Consider the following 22,254-nt stretch of genomic DNA (forward strand, 5'->3'; position numbering starts at 1 on the left):
AGGGAAGATGAAACTGTTTACCTCAGCAAACTGCTCTCCAAGTTAAGCATTTTGGGCAACAACATCATTGTTCGTTTCAGTTTTTAAGATACTTTGCTTATACTCACTGTAGAGTGGAGTCTGTACAGTTAAATCTTACTTTGAACCTTTTCTGTCTAAGAATTATACGTCTTTCAGCTACAATCTGCGTTAAGAGTTTATGGGGGATTGTTTTGTTTTCTCGGAGACATGAACTTGGTGTGCTGTGCATCAGTTTCATGTCTGAATGTCACGTCTGGATAGTGATCTGCACTTTTGATGTGCAAGACTTTTTCACATATATGAGAAAAGGGCAGCTAAATCTTTAAAATGAGGTGATGTTGTTTCTGAAAGAAATCCACTTGGGACAAAGAAGTTAAAAGAAAGTAAGACATTTTGGAGGCATGAAAGCCAAATATGTGCTTTTGCATTTTAAATGTTACTCAGGTAGATGAGGGAAATATGCATCTATGTGACATTTTGTGTAATTTTGATTTCTTTCTAAATATTTTTGATAGACTCTAAAACCTAAACTCGATTTATCTGTTTAACTGAGATTCCAGTAAAACTAGTTTTTCTGTATGAAGCCTACTGCCATATTTCAATCTATAGTTTAATTTTCAGCAATTCAGATTGTCACTTTGTGGGGATTAAGTGATGACAGTATGATGAAAGGCAATCTCATGGGTTCATATACTTCTACACATGTTCCTTAATTTATTTTACAAATGTGGCTATTGTCAAATCTCTTGATCTGTGTAACTTTTTATGAGATTAAATTACTTCAGCATCATATGGAAATGTTTGCCTGTGGTCTGGGCCATCTTTCTGCCAGTCAAATAAAAGGTTTATTTTTGTGGAAACTTTCCAGCGCTGGAATGCAGAGTGCTGTATGCCTGCTAAGAGTTTCAATGGCAGCTAATGATCTTAGGCAATACTTAACACATCCATACCTTCAGAATCCTGTATAAACCCAGCACTACTATTCTGCGGTAGTACTGCTTAAGCTAAAAGTTGCCAGGCTATCACACCATTCGCTGCTTAAATATATCCTTGCAGCAGCCCATTCATTTGTTTTCAGACAAGTATTTGAATAGCTGTGTAATGAATCAACTGGAAGACTTACGGACTGAAGAAAAAAAAAGGAAAAATAATACAGGTTATTTTTCAGCCTGTTGGGTTCCTTGATTATTTCACTCTGTGTCTGCACAGACAACTTGATGGCATATTGCAGGGAGTAGTGAGAGGAAAGAAATGAGTGATGGGGTTCAGGAATTACATAAACTGATCTTTTTGCTCAAAAATACATGTTGAAGCATAGCCTGTGCCCCATTTAATCTATGGGACCTAAATACATGCCTCAAGTTTGCTGAAACAAGGCTTCAAGTAGTTAAATCATAGGCAATTTAAAAAAAGAATGCTTAATTTTTAAACTAATTGAGTTGAAATTTGGGGGTGTCTCTCAACTGAGCAGTTTAAAATGAAGCAGAATGAGTCTGTTTATCAGTGTGTGAGGCAGAACTGGAGAAGCAATGCAGAGCATGAGAAAGTCAAGTGGCCTCCTTTGATTGGGGTCCCAACTATGAAAGAAAAATGTTCCCACTTGTTGCTGACACTTCTACAGGAAGTGTATACAGAAGAATCTGTAGATTTTCAGAAAAAAAAGGTTTCTGAGAAGTAGAAAGATTAAGTGCAGATACTGCATATGCTTCTTTCTGTTGATTACATTATCTAGTATGCATTACACAGTTTAGATTGTAGGCCTGACTACTTTTAAATAAGGATCTCACTCATAGCTGTTTCATACCATTAATGACTCCAAAGAAAATTATATCAATCTAGTTTTAGGAATACTTTTTCACACATAATCACAAACGTTTGCTTTAAAATGGGATTCATGTCCCTTTGCATGATCACTTTTCATCCCCCTTTTTAAAATTGAGAAATTTATTCCAGAACATTGCCATAGCAGTCAACATCTTGAAATATTGCCTCTGAAAGGCAGCATCTAACATATTCTGGGGACAAAGATGGGTATTTTACTGTGTATTTTATTTTTTTTTCGCTGGATGGAGTTGTTACTTTTAGTCAAAGAACTATAGCTAATGAGAAAACTTTTATTATATCTTTATTTTATTCTATGATTTTTTTTTCTTTAGAATACTGATGTCAACCTTTTTTATTTTGCAAAAGGAAATGTGGCACTAGTAGATGTTTTATAATCCAGCTCTGCTAGATTGAGCTGTGCTTGGAAGGAATGCCTATAATACTGGTTTCTCACAGAATCATCAAAACATACAGTTTTCAAAAATCAATGTCTATCAGTAAACCCATGTAGACTATGAAGGAGAAATACCTATTTATTTTAACAACCAGTCTTCAAAGAGATTCTTGGAAAATCTGTGCTATTTTTATAGCCTGTATTTTATAGACAAGACTAATGCCATCTTTCAAGAAAAGAGACTTCAAGGTGGAACTGGCAAGTGTTTCAACACACTGGGTCTTACCACAAACACCTATTATTTATTGAAGCAACATTTACTCCTTTGAGCATGAACTCTGTGTTCCAGTGGGTATGTTTAGACAATAGCATTTGTGGCACAGAATTGTGCCTTTCTTCTTTGCAATGTGTACTGAGGCTACAAGGATCCTTTGTCTTCCTAGTGTCTTCTCCCACTATGGCTTATCACCTCATTGTATCATACTGCCACCTGTACCTCCTAAAGAACAAACAAGCCAAATAGGTAAGGTGGTGAGACATGGAACTCAAGGGAGTATAAATCTGCAAGGAGGGTACAACTGCAGTAGACCAGAGGAAAGTGTTGTAAAAGACTCATTGGTGCTGCAGCTTCAGGTTTTACTCAGCAAAACAAAGGCTTGCAGACTTCATTGTAAGAATTAGCAGGAACAAGGAAATCACATTTTGGTTTCACAATATCATACAGTAAAAATCTATGTCTGGTAAGTAACATGCTTACATACATTTCCAAGTAGCAGAAGCATGAGAACTAAGTGGTTTCACCACCTGACTGTTGCTTTCCTGTGTGAAACGCATATGTGTAGTGTGTATGTCAGCTGCTTGCTCTTTGAAAACAGTGTCTTGAACTGCAAAGACATAGATTGCTTTAGGACTAATCCTTCTCTGCCTGCCTCCTCTGTCTGATAGATTTTCAGAGATGAATATTGAATGGGGAATGACAAGGTTCAAACAGCCATTTTATCTGATATGCCAAAAAGTTTTGAGATTCACCTTTTTCAAAAAAAAAGGAACACACTGGAGAAGAAAAGTATTTATGCAGCTGAAATGCTGAAATAGATCATACAGATCCCTTTTTGTTTAGGAAACAGAAAGGACAGAATACAAAAAGCAGTTGAGGGGAGGGGTTTCATTTGCCATTGCTGCTGCTTCTATTTGCCGAACTCCAGTTAAAAAGAAACAAAACTTCCCCAAATCCTGATTTTGCTTTTTCCCTTTAAGAAGCGGGTTTCAAACCCAGTAATATTAATCATAACAACAACAACCACATCAACAATAATAACAATAATAGTATTAAAGACTCTTCCCCAAACAAATGTTGGTTTCTTTCCCACTAGCTGCCTCCCATCATCTGTCAGACCCTTCTGCATCCCGTTGATAACATTTAGTTAGCTCAGGTAGCCAGACTATGTCAAATTGTTTTCTGATTTTCTCTTTCATTTTTTTGGCACTGACTTCTTCCTGGACTTTTTCTTCTAATCATCTTTGGACTCCTTCAATTAAAGATTAATTAGTCAATGTTTCCTACAGTATGTCCACTAAGTAAGCCACTAGCATATGGCTTACTTAATACAAGGGGAATTTTTAAATGCTTGCTAATCCAGTAGTCACTTCTGTAATATATTCCTCAGTTATTTCATGTTTCTTTAGCATAGTAATAAGTTATCTAGTGGCAAAATTCACTCACTTAGGTGTAATCCTACCTTGTTCCTTATTATTAAGGAAGGAAACCTTTTATTTTTATCATATATCATCCTATAATTTAAGAAAGACTACCTTAATTTATTGTCTGTCAGCTTCATTTTTTATCTGGCTTAGAATTAGTTCAATTTCATATCTAACTTACACTTTCAAAGATAAGTATCAGTCACAGAAATTAATTTAGCTTACTGCATGGGGAAAGACTAACAAATTAGATTGGCAATTTGCTACTAGTATTTTAATGTAAATATTTGGGAATAATCTTTAATATTTAGTATCAACTAAAACTTTATGCATGTGGCCACAGCTGCTTCATTAACTCAGAACATCATCATAATGAGGAAAAAATCAAGACATTCCTGGTACAAAAAAGTCTGCTCCTACAGAAGATGGAGCTGAATCTTCTTAACTGTGGGCTGATTAAGGACTATGATAAAACCCCCAAAATTTTCCAATTCTGTTAGCAGAAAGCAAGAGTCACAGAGCTGTGCAAACCTGCCTGAGTACTATGGCTTGGATTTGATTAGGAAATTTTAAAGAAGTCACACGCCAGCACTTTTAAGATTTCAAGTGAAAGCTCTCCAGTAAGAACGACTGGCTCTTTCTGTGCCTCCTGCCATTTCCCCCAAAGTCCCAGAAGCAAGCTTGGCAAATTCCTTGTTGCAACTCTTCCCTGGCAGGTTTCTTTCTGCTAGGGAATACCTTACAATATTTGGGACTATGTTAGGCTGCCCACTGCTGGTGTCTCTTTTATGAATAGTGACACTAATGTAATGTCTACTGGATGACTCTCAAGCTCTTGCCTAGGCACTTGGAGGGGTTAAGGCCTGCACAGAGCACTTGGATTGCCTGAGACACCTGCCTGCCTCCCCTGACTGTAAAGGGGCTGTTCAGAGGAATTTGGTATACTGAGCCAGCCAACTGGAAGCATGAAACACAGGGGCACATCTGAATATGTGACTAAGGTGTCCTCACCAGTTACTTCCATGCTAACCAGTTACTTCCATACTTCTCAGTTCCCATCACCAAAGTTCTTCTGAGGTGAGTTGCCTAACAGGAAAAAAATGTCTTTTTGCATGAAGATGTTAGAACTCCTGGCCTGAGAGCAGAAGCCTGAGTTTTAGGCATTTCTGATTCTTGAATTTTTTGATCCCAGTTCGTGAGAAAGTGTGGTAGGCACAAGCCGATTTTCCTACCACTAGACCTGGAATTACTCCTTCCAGCTCAAGATAAGTCACTTTGCAGAATGTAATGCAAAATGCATAAGGTCAGAGAGAGAATGAGCAAAAGCTGTCCCTGTTGTCCAGTGATGAGGTCACTCCTGGACAAGATGTTGTGCAGGGGCAGATCCTAAACTCTGAGCACTACTCCTAGGGTAATTTATTCATTTCATCTGAGCACGAACAAAAGACTATGTGGAGAGACCTGCAGAACTTCCTACTCCACAAGAGAAGAGCTGTTATTCCTGCTTGTTTCTAGGGTTGTCTGACCGTGGTTGCTGCCTGCTCTGATTCACTGCTTTGTTCAGGCTCCATAATTAGGTGCCTGCATATAATAAAAGCAGAACTTAGGCACTTTAATGGGTGATCTCAATGTAGCCCTTCTTTTTTAAATGGATACTCAGGAAAGTGAATAGGCCTTAATGCACCAGTTTCTTGGTAACCTGTTAATGGAAAAGAGATCTACTTCCAAATTTATTTTTTAATTGGACAGAAGTTAATGTATCACTGATCAGAGATGTCAGAACCTGGATGAAATGTGGAACAAAGGTGCACTCCAACTGCACCCAACAGTCATACCAGAAGCCACATCTGCACAGTTTTATTTTCTATATTCATCAGCCAACGGGCTGCATTCATAACAGCAGTGAGAAAAATGACACAGACAAGAGTCCTATTTTTCTTTCTGATTCTTCTCACCTCAGTCCTACAAACCAAATCACCTTTCACTCTTCAGTTGTTCTGTTGTTGTTATAGATACGGTAAATGCAGCCTGGGGTCATGTACAGTTTTCAACTCTAAGTGACACAGCTGGGCTGAAAGGAGAAGAGGAAGCACACAGAGCTTGTCATCTTCTCTGTCTTTCCAGTAAAATGGACAGTTTGGGTGAAATGGTGATACACGCACTTTTACTGATGCAGCAAAATATGAGACCTATTTAAAGGCAAGAAGCGATGATCTGTGTTGGGTTGCATATCAGGTTATCAATGTGTAGATTGATAATGCCTCTCATGTGTTCTTTTTAAACTGATCGCTGTTCTGACTCCAAAATGTGTGAGTCTGTTTCAAAATCAAGGCTGTACTACACTGCAGTCCTAAGGAAAAGTAACTTAAGTGCTGGATGAAGCTTACAAGCAGAGGTCAGCCCTGTGCTGCCTTCTAGTCTCTATGCACTTGGATAACCCAACCACACATTTCCACCAATACAGACTGTTAAGAAATTACACATCATACATAAGGGCCAAGTGTTGTAGTCTACACACTGCAAAACAATGACAGTTATTTTCTAATTGTTGATTTGGATGGTTAGTTTCAATTACATGGACATTCTTGCCAGGAATTTTTTAAACTATGATTGTACTTCTCTGTTTAAGTAACTTGCTATTTTATGGAAGCTTATACATTTGACTTTCAGGAGTCACTGTTGAAGTGCAAAACAACACCAGTGCCCAGTGTGCATAATACTGGGCAAAATGCATCTTTTCATAATACATGTTAGTTGGCATTTTTAAATGACATAATGTAAACCACCATTTTGCAATTAGTATAGTCAGGGCAAGTCATTGTTTAAACATCCTAAGGGATCCTGAAACCTCTTAGGTTTCTCATACTTTCACTGCATAGAAAGCCTGAATTTTTCAGATTTTTCTATGGTACCTTGCAGTAATCAAATGTAGAGCGTACTCTATTTTGTACCCTGGTTTTATTCACTTCCTTGAATGTGAAATGATACATGAACAGCTTACGTTGTCCAAAACCACATCAATCCCCTCTTCCTGCTGTTCTGCCTCAAGAAAGTTAATCACTAACAAACCCACTGAACTTAAAGGAGCACTAGATAAAGATTTCATTTGGAATCTTTCATTCAGTTAGAAAAGTTTTGCAGCATTAATTAAAGGTCTACAAATCAAGATGGAGAAAGCATTTAGTAAGTCTTCAGAGATGTATCCTGTCAATAACAACCTCTTCCCTAAACCAAGGAAGGGGGCTGAACTGGAGGCACAAATACTATTCCTATTAACAGGGAAGTACAATTCAATAGTTATCTTTTCAAATGACCCATTTTAAGCAGTATTTTTTCATGACATCACATGGCAGTGCTGCACAAACTATGACAGAGAGAGCTAGTTTTTCATAGAATATAGGCAAATATAGCATCCATTTATGAATATAAAATGCCCGTAAACTCTATATGTGCAAGGAAAGAAGCTGCTAGTTCCCCCCCCCCGACGGTGACAAAGTGACTGTGAAAGACTGGCTGGGGAGCAGACTCCTTTGCCTCTGACTCCCTGCATGTTCACTGCATATGTTGTTCACTATGGGCAGGAGACATATGAATGAATTTCAGTCTGAATGTAATCTGTGCCCTGTATCTCACAAAGCAATATGATTCTGTTTTTATTGTGGCTAAGAAGGCTGTAAATGAGATAACTCTCATTTTAGCTATCAAAACCTAGATAAGGCCTTTAATGATTAACTAAAAAGAGTACCTGATGTAAATATTGCCGTTTTCCAAATCTGTTTTGTTTATGCAAAATATTATTGATCATTTGAAAAAAAATATACAGGCGTCTTTAAAGTACTTTGCACAGTACTGATGGGGGATTGGTTCAACTCCACTGAAGCTGATGATTGTCAATCCTTTATTCAGAACGTTTGTTGGAAGATTGTGAGCTCGTTTTGCAAACAGAATAGCTAAACCAGCTTAAACAAAGGATATCTGCATTGCTAATTGGTTACTGAACTACATGGACCAGCTGGAGGGACTTCATTGGAAGCCAAATCTGTATTTGCTCTGGATTGCACAATATAAATCCTTTTCTTTTTATATGCTATCTGAATTCATAGACTCATAGAATGGTTTGGGTTGGATGGGACCTTAAAGATCATCTAGTTTCAACCCCCCTGCCATGGGCAGGGACACCTTCCACTAGACCAGGTTGCTCAAAACCCCATCCAACCTGGCTTTGAACACTTCCAAGGATGAGGCATCCACAACTTCTCTGGGCAACCTGTTCCAGTGCCTCACCACCCCCATAGTGAAGAACTTCTTCCTTACATCTAATCTAAATCTACCCTCTTTCAGTTTATAGCCATTACCCATTGTCCTATCACTACATGCCCTTGTAAAAAGCCCTCTCTGTCTTTCCTGTAGGCTCCCTTTAAGTACTAGAAGGCTGCTATAAGGTCTCCCCAGAGCCATCTCTTCTCCAGGCTGAACAACCCCAACTCTCAGCCTTTCCTCATAGGAAGGGTTCTCCAGCCCCCTGATCATCTTTGTGGCCCTCCTCTGGACATGCTCAAGCAGTTCCATGTCCTTCTTATGTTGGGGGCCCCTGAGCTGAACGCAGTACTCCAGGTGGTGTCTCACGAGAGCGGAGTATAGGAGGAGAATCACATCCCTCGACCTGATGGCCACCTTCTTTTGATGCATCCCAGAATGCAATTGTCTTTCTGGGCTGCTAGTGCACATTGCTGGCTCATATTCAGTTTTTCAGCCACTAGTACCCCCAAGTCCTTCTCTGCAGGGCTGCTCTCAAGCCACTTATTGCCCAGCCTGTATGCATGTTTGGGATTGCCTCGACCCATGTGCAGGACCCTGCACTTGGCCTTGTTGAACTTTATGAGGTTTGCACAGCCCCACCTCTCAAGTCTGTCAAGGTCGCTCTGGATGGCATCCTCTCCTAGAGTATCAACCACACTACTCAGCTTGGTGTCATCTGCAAGCTTGATGAGGTGCACTCAATCCCACTGTCCATGTCCCCGACCAAGATGTTAAATAATACTGGTCCCAGTACGGACCCCTGAGAGACACCAGTCATCACTGGTCTCCACCCAGACATCAAGCCATTGACTACAACTCTTTGAGTGCGACCATCCAGCCAATTCCTTAACCACCCATAAAATCCATGTCTCTCCATCTTAGAGACAAGGATGTCATGTGGGACAGTATCAGATGCTTTGCACAAGTCCAGGTGTGCTGTCTGTTAAGCTCCTCTTGTAACATGGCCACTTGCATGAAGAGTTCCTCCAGCTGGGCACACTTACATCCATGACATCCACCTCTGCCTTCGGATTCTAGGGGGACTTCCAGGTTCTGGAGTTCCATGTAACATTCGGTCTGGGCAGCTCTTTCAATTCTTGGGGTTTCAGTCTGGGTGTAGGTGTCCATATAGGAAGTTTTTATCACTTCACACCTGGGTTTCAGTCACAGCTTTGCAGCTGTAGTGTGTGGAAACCAATTTGTTTTGACAGGAAGCTAACTCTGTCTGGCTCCCAGAAGAAAACACTGTTAAGTTATGATAAAATATATTTTTTCTGACAAAAAATATGTGTTTTCCTTTCCCTTAGCATTTTTCTATCTAGTTTCAAATTGCCTACTGAGTTTCAAAATTTGATGCCACTGTGAATGCTTAAAGGCTGTCAGAAGTACTAGCAGCAAGAGAATGTAACAACTGCAGAGAATAATTGTCCTTTCACACTGGTCTGTGCCATAGAGGTCTAAATAACACCAGAAATATTTTATTTTTTTAGAAAGGATGGAAGAGCAATAGCATTGCATAGATGATAATTAAATGAGTAGCCATGCAAGAAAACAGGATAAATAAGTCAACTCTGACTTCTACAATGTTTTTTTGTGTCAAGTTCTTCAATTTGATTTAAAATAGAATATTAGGCCTGGGATGTGAGTTTGGAAGAGGTCTTTTGTTTTTAAAGGCAGGAGTTGAGTTGGATAAAGTAACAAAATCATAAATTGAGAGGGACAAATAGCACTTACATGTATATGTGCTATGGTTATCTTCCAAAAAACACATTTTCAGGACTCCCTTAATATGAACAGCTTAATATAGGTATGTAACCTTCCACATAGTGTTCTTTCAGTTTGTCAGTTCCTCTCTCTTGTTCTATTACTCTTCACATAGCATAAAATCCACACCAGATAACACAATGTGCTAATTTTTGGTCTATCTGAGAAAAGAGTTGTAATGAATGTGGCTGTCTTCACATAGTTCACATAAACAGGGAATTTCAAAAGCGTTCACAGAAGTTGAAAGGACACATTTAACTGAGTGTTAGTAAGAATTCTGGTTGTAAATGCAAGTATTGAACATATTCCCCTAGGAAGTAAACTGAGGTGGACTGGCATGTGTGTGCCAGTGACTTTTGTGCATATAAAGCACTTGTAATGCTTGAATTCAACCACTGGTGATGTATACTGTTAACCTGCCACGAGTCTGTGGATAGACATCTGCTAATTTCTCAAATAATAGATGGTATTTACCACAGACTGAAAGACATGAAAATGCTACAAATCGCATTCACACTTGAAAATGTAAGTGTCTGTGGTATTTACCCTGAAATTAAAATAATTGCCTGAGGTGAGTTAAATAATTCAAAATATCCATAGGTGTATGGATATAAGCAAAACTACAAAGAAGAGAACATTTACATACAATTCAACATACTGCACAAAGAACAAAGGCCATTTTATCAAAAACATCGCGCTTCAAAACCAGGGTCTCAGGTTTCTCCACAGTTTCAGGAAAGCACCCTTTACTCAATGAACTTGAATGAAGGTTTCAGAACATTTTACCTTGACTCTGCCAAAAGTTTGGCAGTGCAGTTTACCATAGAAGTACTTTTCTGTAATAAGATAAAAATATATTCAGTGGGTAAATTAAGTAAGAGGGGGAAGTTCTCATTATAAATGTAATCCTGCTTACTAAATGTAGAGGAGTGGTACATATACTGCAATTATGTCTTCAATAGGGCATGTTTTGTACATGTGCCTAAATCTGGGTATGAAATCTAAGGTCATTAGCACTTTAAAATGTGACACTGATATTGTATTACGAGTTTTCTTTTGTTAAAAACCTGAAATATTCTTTATTTTTAAGCCTCTGTTTTCACAGACATTATGATCCCCTCAATCTCATGTACCCACTCCCAACCTAGTGGCTATTACCGCAGATTGCAGGAATTAACCTCTGTAAGGCATGCATTTGTGCTTTTTTCTGTCCACTCATGTTCTCGTGTTTACTTTATCCTCTGCTGTGCTCTGGCAGAATCCCAGACACAGGAAAGAATAAAAGGCATTTCGATTATTGGGGACATCTCCATGCAGTGATACACTGTACAGCCCGGTCAGGCCCTGAAAGAGTCAGCAGGGTATGTAACACTTTGCTTTCTGGACTTTTGAACAGTTTAAAGTATATCAAGAATGTTACTTCTTATTGAACAAGAATTTATTCTATTTTAATTCCATCCTATTATTCAGTAAAATCTTTCAGTTACAGAACTGGTATGAGTGAGAGATACACGTACATAGAGATCTACACACTCAAAATAATCCATTATTCCCAATGCCATAAGATATGACCTACTGATTTTCATCTGTAACTTTTGTTTTTTCTTGTTATGTCCAGCTGCTTGTATTTAGAAAGGGTTTAGTCTGTATGAATATAGATGTTTAGCTTACCATTGTGATATTTGTTTAAGTGTGCCCTACTGAAAGAGAGGAGGGTAATCTTTAATTAATATTTAATTATTAAATAATGATTGATTATACTTTTAATTAATAAAATAAAATGTCTAGCAAAAGGCTGGCAGATCCCATTTCACAAACATAAACTTAGTCGGGAAACCTGAAGCTCATCAAAACAAATCATAAAAAGTGTTGGACAAAGCCCATGAAAAACATGTAAGAAATTCCATTTAATTAGCAGGATATTGATTTCTGCTGGATTTAAGATGCATGTAAAGAGTGTAATTCAAGTCCAATAAGAAGCAATGAAATCACGGAGTAGCAAATTATTTCAGTTAGATATATAACCTCATAATCTTTGCAAATAGTGTATTTCTCTATCGCTGTGTTTTTTGTATACATAACAAAATCTTAAGGGGTTTTCCTGACACTAAGCCACGTGCTTCCTACATTTTAATAAATGAAATGTAGCTTGTTATTGAAAAATTCCATATATTTTCCTCTCTCTGATGAAATAGGTTTGGGTTAGCTTTTGGTGCAAAATTGTAAACAACTTCTAAAAAGTGCAATTTTGCAATTATGATTTATTTTATGATTAAATTAAATTACCTTTTTGTTACATATACAAGTCTTCACTTACGGGTCCTTTGGCACTGTATTTGTAATGTAAAGGGCCACTTATGTAATCTAAATTTAACTCTACTTTAAAGCTATTACTATGAATTAGATACTATGTCTATCTAATATATGCATATATACGAATCAGACCCTGTGTCTGTGGTTTCAGGTTAACTAAGACTTGCCAGTTAATCAGTAGTTGTAGTATTCGGAGGCTTGGAAACTCATTCTTTTGGATAAATTTACCTCCTTCTGCATGCAAAATCTTTGCACATAAAAGCAGGTACCAGACTGAGTTTGCAAATTGTCATTAATGGACAGAGAAATTGTGAGATGTCCTATCTGTTTTAAATCTGAAACATATCAAGGAAGACCTTATATGGTTCCTTCCTAATTCAAATTATTCTGATTTAGAAATGCAGATATTAGAACTGTAGTAATCAAAATATATCTAATGCTTGGTCACTTTTTTATCAGTCAAAAATTAAAACTTCCAAGCTCAATCCTTGAGTCACAGCTAGTTTCATTTTTTTGAAAATGAAACTTTATTTATAATATACTGGTTGTGTTAAGAGAATTACTATCAACTTGAAGTGAAACACCATTCACGTCGCTGCCTGGAAAACGTGACTCATAGTGAGAGGAACCCCTCTTCTGGTTGAAGCACAGAACACCACGCATGGAAGCACTGTACAGCAAACAGGCTGGTCTCAGTCATGGGACAGAGATGGCACTTCCAGGGAGCAATTCATCTCCCTTTAAAGAAGACATCTAACGTAAGTCAGTTTGCACGTCTGCTTATTCACACTGACTATAGATATAATAGGTATCTACATCCTAGATATCTAAAGCAAGTAAGAAAACTGCCATCTAAGAAGTCTGTTGTTACATGAAAAGCTCCCACCTCCTACCCCCTAATTTGTCTGCAAAAGGAACATCCAGCATGCTATAGCATACTTGGCTCATACTGAAGATCCAGTATGCCATTGATGTTCATTAGCTTCTTCCAACACAGTTTCCAAAAGGGATTCATGTGGATGTATTGAATAGAACAGATCATATTTTGATCATCAACTTCTACATGTTTACATTGAAAATTTACTGCAAATTTTAAGGCCACCATGGTTGCTGTTGCTTCTGAGAATCTGAACATTTGATTCCTGTGCTGCTTCTCAATTCCACAGTTTCTTATTTTTTTGCTAATGCATTTTCTCCCACATTTATGCCTCAGGGTGAATGCTTAAAATAGTAAATGGGAGAATTTTGCTATTGCTATTTTAGTCAATTGGCTTTACCAAATTCCTTTTTATCTTTCCTTTGTCATTTTCCCGTATCTTCTGCAGTAGTTCCCTTTTGCTAAACTTTTGCTTTCTGTGATCGTCCCATTCTTCAGTCGAAGTCTTCCCAAAGACAATTCTTCCAGGAAGCTTAGCAACATAAATGCTCCATCTTAAGTGGAGCATTTACTTAAACTCTTAAACTCTTTCTGGTTTAGCACTGACATAGTTTAGTGATACTGTGCCTTCCAGTCACCTAGTTTGTTACACCGGTGATCAGTTCTTGCTGAGATTGCTAGCTGAGCCATCAGGATGATGGGATGGGGCTCTACCTGTCGGGTGTATTGTTCTGGATATTCCATGACGTGAACTCTGAGAACAGCACAACCAGGAGGATTTCTCAGCGGGAAGGATCTGCACAAGCTACATTTCAAACATTCCCCAGAAGAATTCAAAAACTTAGTAGCATCTGATGGGGTTTTCAATCATTCTGTGAAGAGCAGACAAAGTGTTTGTAATGTATTTTCTTTCTTGGCATAGTGCTGTAGTGCAACATGTTTTACTAGGATTTTTTATGCTCCAAGAAAGCACCTATACATACTTCTGTGCTTATGCCATGAAATTTGTTGCTATGGAAATATCAAAACCAGTCTATGACTAAGAACAGGCAAACCTGTTCAGGCAAAATAGTATCTAGCCTCAATCTCCATTCAACAGTCAAAATGAATTGTAGCCATTTTCATGCTTTATAGTGGGTTAATATCTTTCCTGTATCATTAAAGTCTTTTAGCCACTTATATCCAATGCGCACAGGCTCCAGCTCACCCACTTCAATGCATAATTTGGGCACAGCAATTCCAGCAGCATCTCTGAGAAATCAGGTTAAACTAAATTAGATTAAATTATCCTTACTATTCTTTGCCTTCTCTTGCTTCCTTTACATTTCTTGGCACAGAAGCATTTTCTAGATTAATTACAGCACTGACTGCACCACCTTCCTTCTAAACATTAAAACTTCAGATGATTTATTGCTTCTGACATGTAGAGTGCATTCTGAAGATTAACTGAATGCAAACCTTCAGATCTGAGGGGGAATTTAAAAAGAGCAACAGCATCTTCCAGCAGAGTGTGTCTTGGATCCTGCTGTCTGAGCAGCTTCTCCTGGTGGAAAAAAGTTGACCTCAGGCAAACAACTGTGGGAGAACACGTAAGGTAGGCTCACCAATGCCCAAAATTGCCCCTTAAAGGAATATATTAACAAAGGTTTATAACTGATGTAAGCATTTACCTGTCTCCCCTTCCTATTTATTTAATTACCATGAATTTAAGTATGATGGCAGAACATTCTTAACTAAGGATGCTTTCCTGTTTAAAGAATAGATTCAAAGATTTAACCTCTGTTCCCATATGAGCCCTACACACAAATGGTCAGATTATGTGATGAATTCCTAGGAGAGTAAAATTGTACAGAACTGCCAAGATTGGGTTTTTTAGAGTCAATATGCATATTGTGTGAGGCTAGATGTAAAAAACTAACAATGTTAACACATTCCAGGGCCTAAAGACAGAAACTATTGAACATGACAAAGCCACACTTCTCAAAAGAGCTGAAGTACCATTTCTTCCTTGACTTACAAATCTATTATACAATTAAAAAAGACTGAAGCTATTTTGAAAATTCTGGAAACATTAAGTTTTTGGTTTAAATGATAAATTGCTGTTTAGTAAGTGTCTGTATACTTTCATCAAGAGGCAAGGCAAATGCTCTTTCACTCTGCCAACACACCATAGAGAATGCAACTACCTGGAAAATTACACAGTGTAAGAACACACGGATTAATATGATGTAAAAAATATGAGGTCAAATAAAGTGTGTTCCCATAAAGATGTCCACGACAAAGTTGCCATAATAATAATAATAACCAAAAGTGCCGCAGGGTAAAATTTTCAAAAGTGTTCACGTAACTTACAGTGCCAGTCCTGTTTTCAGGTTAATGTTTCTTTAGAAATAATAGTGTCTTTTACAAAGGAATTATTTTTCTCTTACACACCTACAAATGTTATAGAAATAGAATTTACCATCCTAAATCAGAAAAGCTGGTTTTGAAAATTTGTCCTCATTACCTAAGGGCTTGTAATGTGAAGACTTTGCCTCAGTAAAACTACAGAACTCCCTGTCTCAAAAGAAACATTGATGCATTCCTCGTACCAGTTCATTCTACTACATTTTATTGCAAAATGTTACTAACGAAGGTAAACATGACATGGTCACACACTGGTATATAGAGGGGGGAAAAAACAATTAGGGAAAAAACTCAAATTAAAACCAGGATAAGAGGACAGAAATCAGAAAGCTAATATGATACAACACCGAAAGTCGACAGTTTGAGTCAACACATGACTCATCCTCTTCAATAAGACAGATATAAGGATATGAAAGAATACAAGGTTATTATTATAAAAGGCAGTTTTCAATGAGACATTTTTATAAATAAGGATTAAATTTAGAAACCCATGATGGTTTCACAGAGGAATTTTAGTCATATTAATTCTTCTTACCTGTTATAGTTGCTTTGTTAATAGATGGTTGATTACACATTGGTGATCGTCTGTTTAAAAAAAAAGGAATAAAAGGTATAAGCCTGATAAACTCAAGGATGACTTGAACAATATAATAGAAAATACATTTCCTTGGGAAATTATTTGGGACTGGAATACCCTGGCATTGCCAAAGAAAAAGTTCATCTAGAACAGATACTTCTTTCTAGTGTAGAAGGGAATTCACAACTGACCCTGAAACCTCTCTGCAGATTGAGAACTCCAAAAAAGGAATATTTTAGGAATTTACAAGTTCATTAAAAACCTGCCTAATCATACCTAGAGCTTATACCTAGCTCAAAGTTTAATTTATATACATAGTTACCATTATTCTAACATGGCTTGCACTTCCTATGTTCTCTGACTTGAAATACTTTTTTTTATTATTATTATTTTTCACTCCCTTATTTTGCATATACATTCCACACACTGTTTTGCATATACCTTTCACAATAATCTTTAGGGCAAACAGCTCAGTGGACTGCTTTGCCCATTGATGAAAGCTAGAAGTTGGTGGACTGACACAGCTGTGTAGGGATGTGTGGATGACTGCAAGCAGGGGCCACACAGGGTCTGCATATTCCAACCAAGGGGGCTGGACATATCTTTTAGTGTCAGTCGCTGCATACGCAATGGTAGGCAGCTGTCTTTGGAATGCTAATTACTTCTAAGTTCTAGAGACGCACATTTTGGGTGAGGGAAATGACGCCACCACAAAATTTGCCAGTGTAACTAACATTAATGTTAACTGTGACGCTGCAACACGGTTGGAGAAAGACCATATTTATAATGTCTCATTTATAATCATGAACTACTGTCGATAAGTGGGATGTCATTATCTTGAATGAGTTAGGCAAAGTTCTAGGTTCAGATCATGCAAGTAGCTCACAATGAGTGTTGCTGTCTGCTCACTTTGGTTCATTTGCAAGACTCAGACTCTGCCTGAATGATCATCTTTGAATGATCTTTGACATATGACTAATTTATTGAAAATCATGTAAATTGCACAAAACCCACTCCAAGTCTATGCATGGATATATTTATGCAAGCAATGCAAGAGCAATTAGTAGGCAAGGAGGCTGTCGTCTCAGCTATCAAGTATAGCATCTTTAAGGGATTAATAAACTCATTACTCATCCACATTTTATGCAGATTTGGTGGCACAGACCGAAATCTGTAATGTCTAATTGTTATTCTTAGTTTACATTTAAAAAGTATCACTGCAAAAAGTTCAGTGGCCAAAAATTGACACTCACTTGCTGGGTGCCCGATCTTGTAAATTGGTTAATGCAGCAAAGTTATTCCGTACAGTACGCAGGCTGGCCAGCACCTGGAACAGACAAAATGGTTTCAGTCTAAATTTCTGCACAGGTGAGCCTGATTTATCCCCATTCCACTGTGCTGAAAGAAAAAGGAAAGGACATTGCAAAACAACTGTAAAAGGTTTCCAGGGTTGGTTTGTCTGAAGCCTTTGACCATTATTTAACAATAACATGTCTGTAATACAAGGGCAATAGTTGATTTCTTGTTTTTCCTCATAAATGACTCATTATTTGTTTAAAGGCAGACTTACTTGAAGAGGAGGAAAGTTTTTCACAGAATACTTCTTAGTTCTTTAAAATGAGCATAAAAGCATTCGTGATTGGAAGATAATAGCCTATTCAAGTGTAAGACTTCATGCATAAGAAACGATTACAGAATCTTCCATTTGCAGTTCAGCCCCCACAAACCTCAAAGGACAAAGGGAATGAGATTGTCTAGACTGCCAGGAAAAATAGAATTGAGTCCCTTAAAGGGCACATTTCGGGACTTTGTGCAGAAGGCCAGAGTAAGAGGAAGGTATCACCTAAGCAGGTGGGAAATGTCTGCAGGCTCTTACAAGGTTTGCACATTGGGAAAGATGACATAAATGAACTTCTTTCTTTCTGGACTTAATTTCATGCAAGACAGCAGATAGTGGAGGCAGTAGCAGAGTGTCTTCTTATTATAAATGGCATAGGCACTTTCTTCTGAGGGCAGTTGGATAAATGCAGCAAATTTGTACCATGTAAAGATAATAAGATGCACCTCTCTGACTAGGGAGAGGCAGTTCAGCTGATGTCAGGGAGGAACCACAAGTTGTTTGGAACCAGACTGGGAAGAGGAGGAAAGAGCAACACTAATCACTGGTGTGTCTTTGCAGGAGTTGCCCATTGTTATTTCTCAGCACAGACTGGGCTGGTTCCCTGGTGAACCTGTCCTAGGAGTTACAAAGGTGGGAAAGGGGATATGGGTTCCAGAGGTCTGAGTCAAGGAGGATACAACCCTCTTTTCATAGCCCCTTAAATTTATACATGAGGTAGGAAGCGGGGTAGGAGGCTGAAAAGAAAAGAAGGATTTAGTGAAAGCTTGTAACAGACAGAAAATACTCTGGAGATAATAATGACTGGCAGTGCTCTAGCTATTGTAGGTAATTCCCAAATGAGCTAAGATAATAAAAATACATTTGTTGCCTAATTAGACAGTATTAATTTAATTATGTTTTCCTTTCCAAAGATCAGGACGCAAACTCACATATTTTACATTCAGCATGGAATAAAAATAATTACATATGCCATCAAATTTGCATGCCCAGGGTACAGTGACACTAACAAATGTTGTATTTGGATGTTGGATATATGCAGAGGGAAATCAGGCATAAACCAAGCAGAAAGGGAAAGAAGATCTTGGAGTTCAAAAGTTCAAAAATGAATACATGCAATACAAAGAAAAACTGCTGAAGTATGAAAATATTGTAAAAGGAAAGGATGAGTTGAAGGTGGGAAGAGAAGGAAAGCATAAATGGAAAAAAGTTGGGCCTATTAAGGTAAGACACTTCAGTGACTGCAGTCCATTTTCAATTCTCTTCAGTTGATCTGCCTGGGTTCAGTTTATGTGTGCCAGGATGCTGAGACAGATTGTATATGCTAGTATTATCAAAGAAGCATATCTATGTGGCTCCCAGAGATGTCTCAGGCCATGAAAAAAATGTTTCTACTCAATAAGCCCTGCTGGACTCAAATTGGCTGTATATTCAGGTGCACTGAGAATTGGGAGCACGTACAAAGGTAGCTAAGTGACTCCTTGGTGAGTGATCTCAGGTACAGCCATGCTTACTAGCTCTGCCTCTGCTGGAGTGCAAGACATGACTGTACCAGCAGCACAGGGCTGAGTTTCAGAAAGGTTAGTAGGCTAGGCACGATGCCATGTGAAAACATGAACCTAGCTGAGGTACGTATTGGATCTGAAATAACAGGACATTTAGCACCTGGGGTGCAGCAGAAAGAAGTGTGCAGAGCTGCAAGGTTGCTCAGGGCCAGTTACGAGTGGAGGCTAATGAGCCTTGCTGGACCTACACTCGGGTCCCTGAAGAGCTGCGAGGGAGTCTCTCTACTGTGCCCACCACTATGCACATTGACCAGATTTCTCCACTGTCTGAGATATTATCAATCTCTCCTTTTTCAGAAAGCAGAGACTTGACTGTTTGGTTTGTATGTCCTTCTATTTGTTCTTCTGGCAGGTGAGATAACTGTTTTGTAGGTCCAGGGATGAAATGTCCAATCCCTGCCCAGCACCCCAGCTGCTTTAGCACACATGCACATTTTTTGTCACTTTCTGCAAGTGCAAGGTGTCCCACATACATAGCAATGAATGTAAAAGCGACAACAAAAACTTTGGCCACTGGCTACAGTGGACCTAAACAACTTGACTTATTGTACAAAGGTATTAATATTTATAAGTCTATTATAGTATAAGTACATAAAATACTATTTCAGTTTTTCATTATAATTTGCTTAAGTGACAGTTTCTCTGTCCACAGAGGTTCCAATTGTGCTTAAAGTTTCTAGAGTTAGATTTGTGAGCAAAAAGCAACCAGTCATCTGTGAACCTCTTTGGGTTTAATCCCTAAGTAAATAATACTATTTTCAAAATCAAGTTGTATACAAACAGTTGCAAGTGAATTAAAAAATTAAACTTTTTTGATGATACAAAACCTACAGAATTTTCCCTTAAATTTCAAATCATTCAAATGATTTTCTCTTGAAAAGCAAAATTCTACAAATAACTAAATTACAACAGTTGCTGTGTATTACAATATAGAGGAGTGCAACTAATAATATGCTCGTGATAAATTTTTTAATTTTAGCTTACAGAATTCCATTCTAGTAAAAATAGTAAATTATCTTGTCCTGGGTCCAGATTCTATGTGGGGTACACAGTGTGCCACCCTGCCTCCAGTTAAGAAATGCAGCTGCACTACCATGGTGATGTGCTGAATAGCAACTGAAATGCTAAAACTGGAACTATTACCACCAGGTGGCTCATGATCAGATGAAACAAGCTTCCTGATCAATTGAAGAAAATACGGATGGTTTGCAATAACTGGAACATGTGTTCCACGTGCCATGATCTACTGCTACCAGGAAGCCCCGAATGGATTAAAACGGTGCTTTTGCTGTTTGCAACACAAAAATGCATCTACATGATGAAATACTGCTCCAGGAAGATATTGAAAGGGTAGTTTGTACGATGAGTAGACATTGTACTGGCACATGGGATGCAATTTCTGAAGTCCTGAGTGAGGTCCTGATATTGCTAACATAACTCAGAGGAATGGGCCCTGGGCTTAGCTGCAGATGCAGTCTGTGAGCAGGCCCCACTGGGAGATGGGATTTGCATATTCAAATAACTTTCAGATAAGGGCTACGTTCTTCCTGAGTCCAATCAGATGTCACTTCCCCTCTATTAGGCACGCTCTCTCAACTGCATCTCAATTCCCCCTGTGTTGGGGAATGTGACATGTGATAACACCCTGTGAGTGCTCTTTCTCCTGTTCAATGCAAATGAAAACAGGTTGATTTAAACCACTGCTAGCAGGGTTTTGCACTGAAATACTAAAAGCTCTCAAGTAATCAATTACAGCACCTTGGCGCAAGCATCAATAACATTCATCTACTCCTGGTTCAATTGCTGAAGCACATCCCTCAATGCCAACAAGAATACGAAACTGCCCTTAAAACAAATAGGGTGTTTTGTCCCAGGAAAAAATGTCCATAAATGGGGTGTAATATTTGCCGTTTTTCTAGGCATAATATAACTTGTCCTTTCTATGTAGCATAATTTGTAATAAAAATTCAGATGACAATGAACATGAATTCAATATAGTAAATATTATTGGATTGCTTGACTAGCATACAATTTGTATTTTTTCTGTGCCCAAGAGTTAGGGGTTTTATGTTTCCTGAGGAACTAAAACCAGAAGTGGTTTTACATTTTTTCTCCCTTGTTTTTCCTGTAATTTCTTCTCTTCCATTATTGTTGAAGTATATTTACCATTTGAGAGACCTTAAAGTATTCTTAGAAAAGGCCCTGGCTTAATCTTTTCTCTGCTAATAAAAGATGAAGGTATTGTTCATATTAAGGACTTGATCAGCCAGTGTCTTATAAACACTGTATCTGTTTACAATATAATGAAATATATGATAACCTATTAAATGAATTATTAACTGTTTTAACAGCTTATCATTAGACCAAAGCAACCTGCATATTCAGACTGAAGCTGGACACCTTATTCTTATTTGAGACTGCTTTGTGACTCAACATTTCTTTTTCCATTCACCTTCAATCACGTATGACTTCCAGATTTATTTCCCCCCCTGTACTTACACTGAATTAATTTTCATTCCTATCTATTACAGGGTAAAACCTATCATCATGAGTTCAAGGAACATCAGTGTTAACTTGTCATACATGATAAGACAGCTGTTTTGCTAAAAATTGTGGAGTTTCAATCTAAATTATATAGAGTTTTGTGCTGATGTTTTATAAACCAGAATCTGAATGGAAAAATAAAATAGAGATGGTTTTGTAAAGGAGTATAAGTATTCTGGGTAAAACTTATCTCACATCTAAAAATTGCCTTGTACTGAATGCATAAAAATTGTTCAAAAGGAGAAATTGTAACTACAAAAAGCAGGAGAATAACAGAGAGCACAGATTTGTCTTCATCATGACTGTTTGCTACAGTATTTGAAAAGAGATCAAAGGTGTTTATCGTGTTAT

General features: G+C 38.0%; 1 protein-coding gene across 5 annotated transcripts in view; it reads right to left on the reverse strand.

Annotated features, from left to right (window-relative positions):
• Positions 1-22,254, reverse strand: part of PDE4D (phosphodiesterase 4D) — a 648,147-nt gene that overhangs the window by 87,499 nt on the left and 538,394 nt on the right. For all 5 annotated transcript variants that reach the window (XM_069776687.1, XM_069776690.1, XM_069776688.1 and 2 more), the window contains 2 exons: positions 17,430-17,503; positions 16,135-16,184 (listed from right to left, as the gene is read on the reverse strand). In XM_069776687.1, coding sequence (XP_069632788.1) covers positions 16,135-16,184; positions 17,430-17,503 — 124 coding nt within the window. The remainder of the gene's footprint in view (positions 1-16,134; positions 16,185-17,429; positions 17,504-22,254) is intronic.

Source organism: Haliaeetus albicilla, chromosome Z (genome assembly GCF_947461875.1).
Source record: "Haliaeetus albicilla chromosome Z, bHalAlb1.1, whole genome shotgun sequence".
NCBI classification, from domain to species: Eukaryota; Metazoa; Chordata; class Aves; order Accipitriformes; family Accipitridae; genus Haliaeetus; species Haliaeetus albicilla.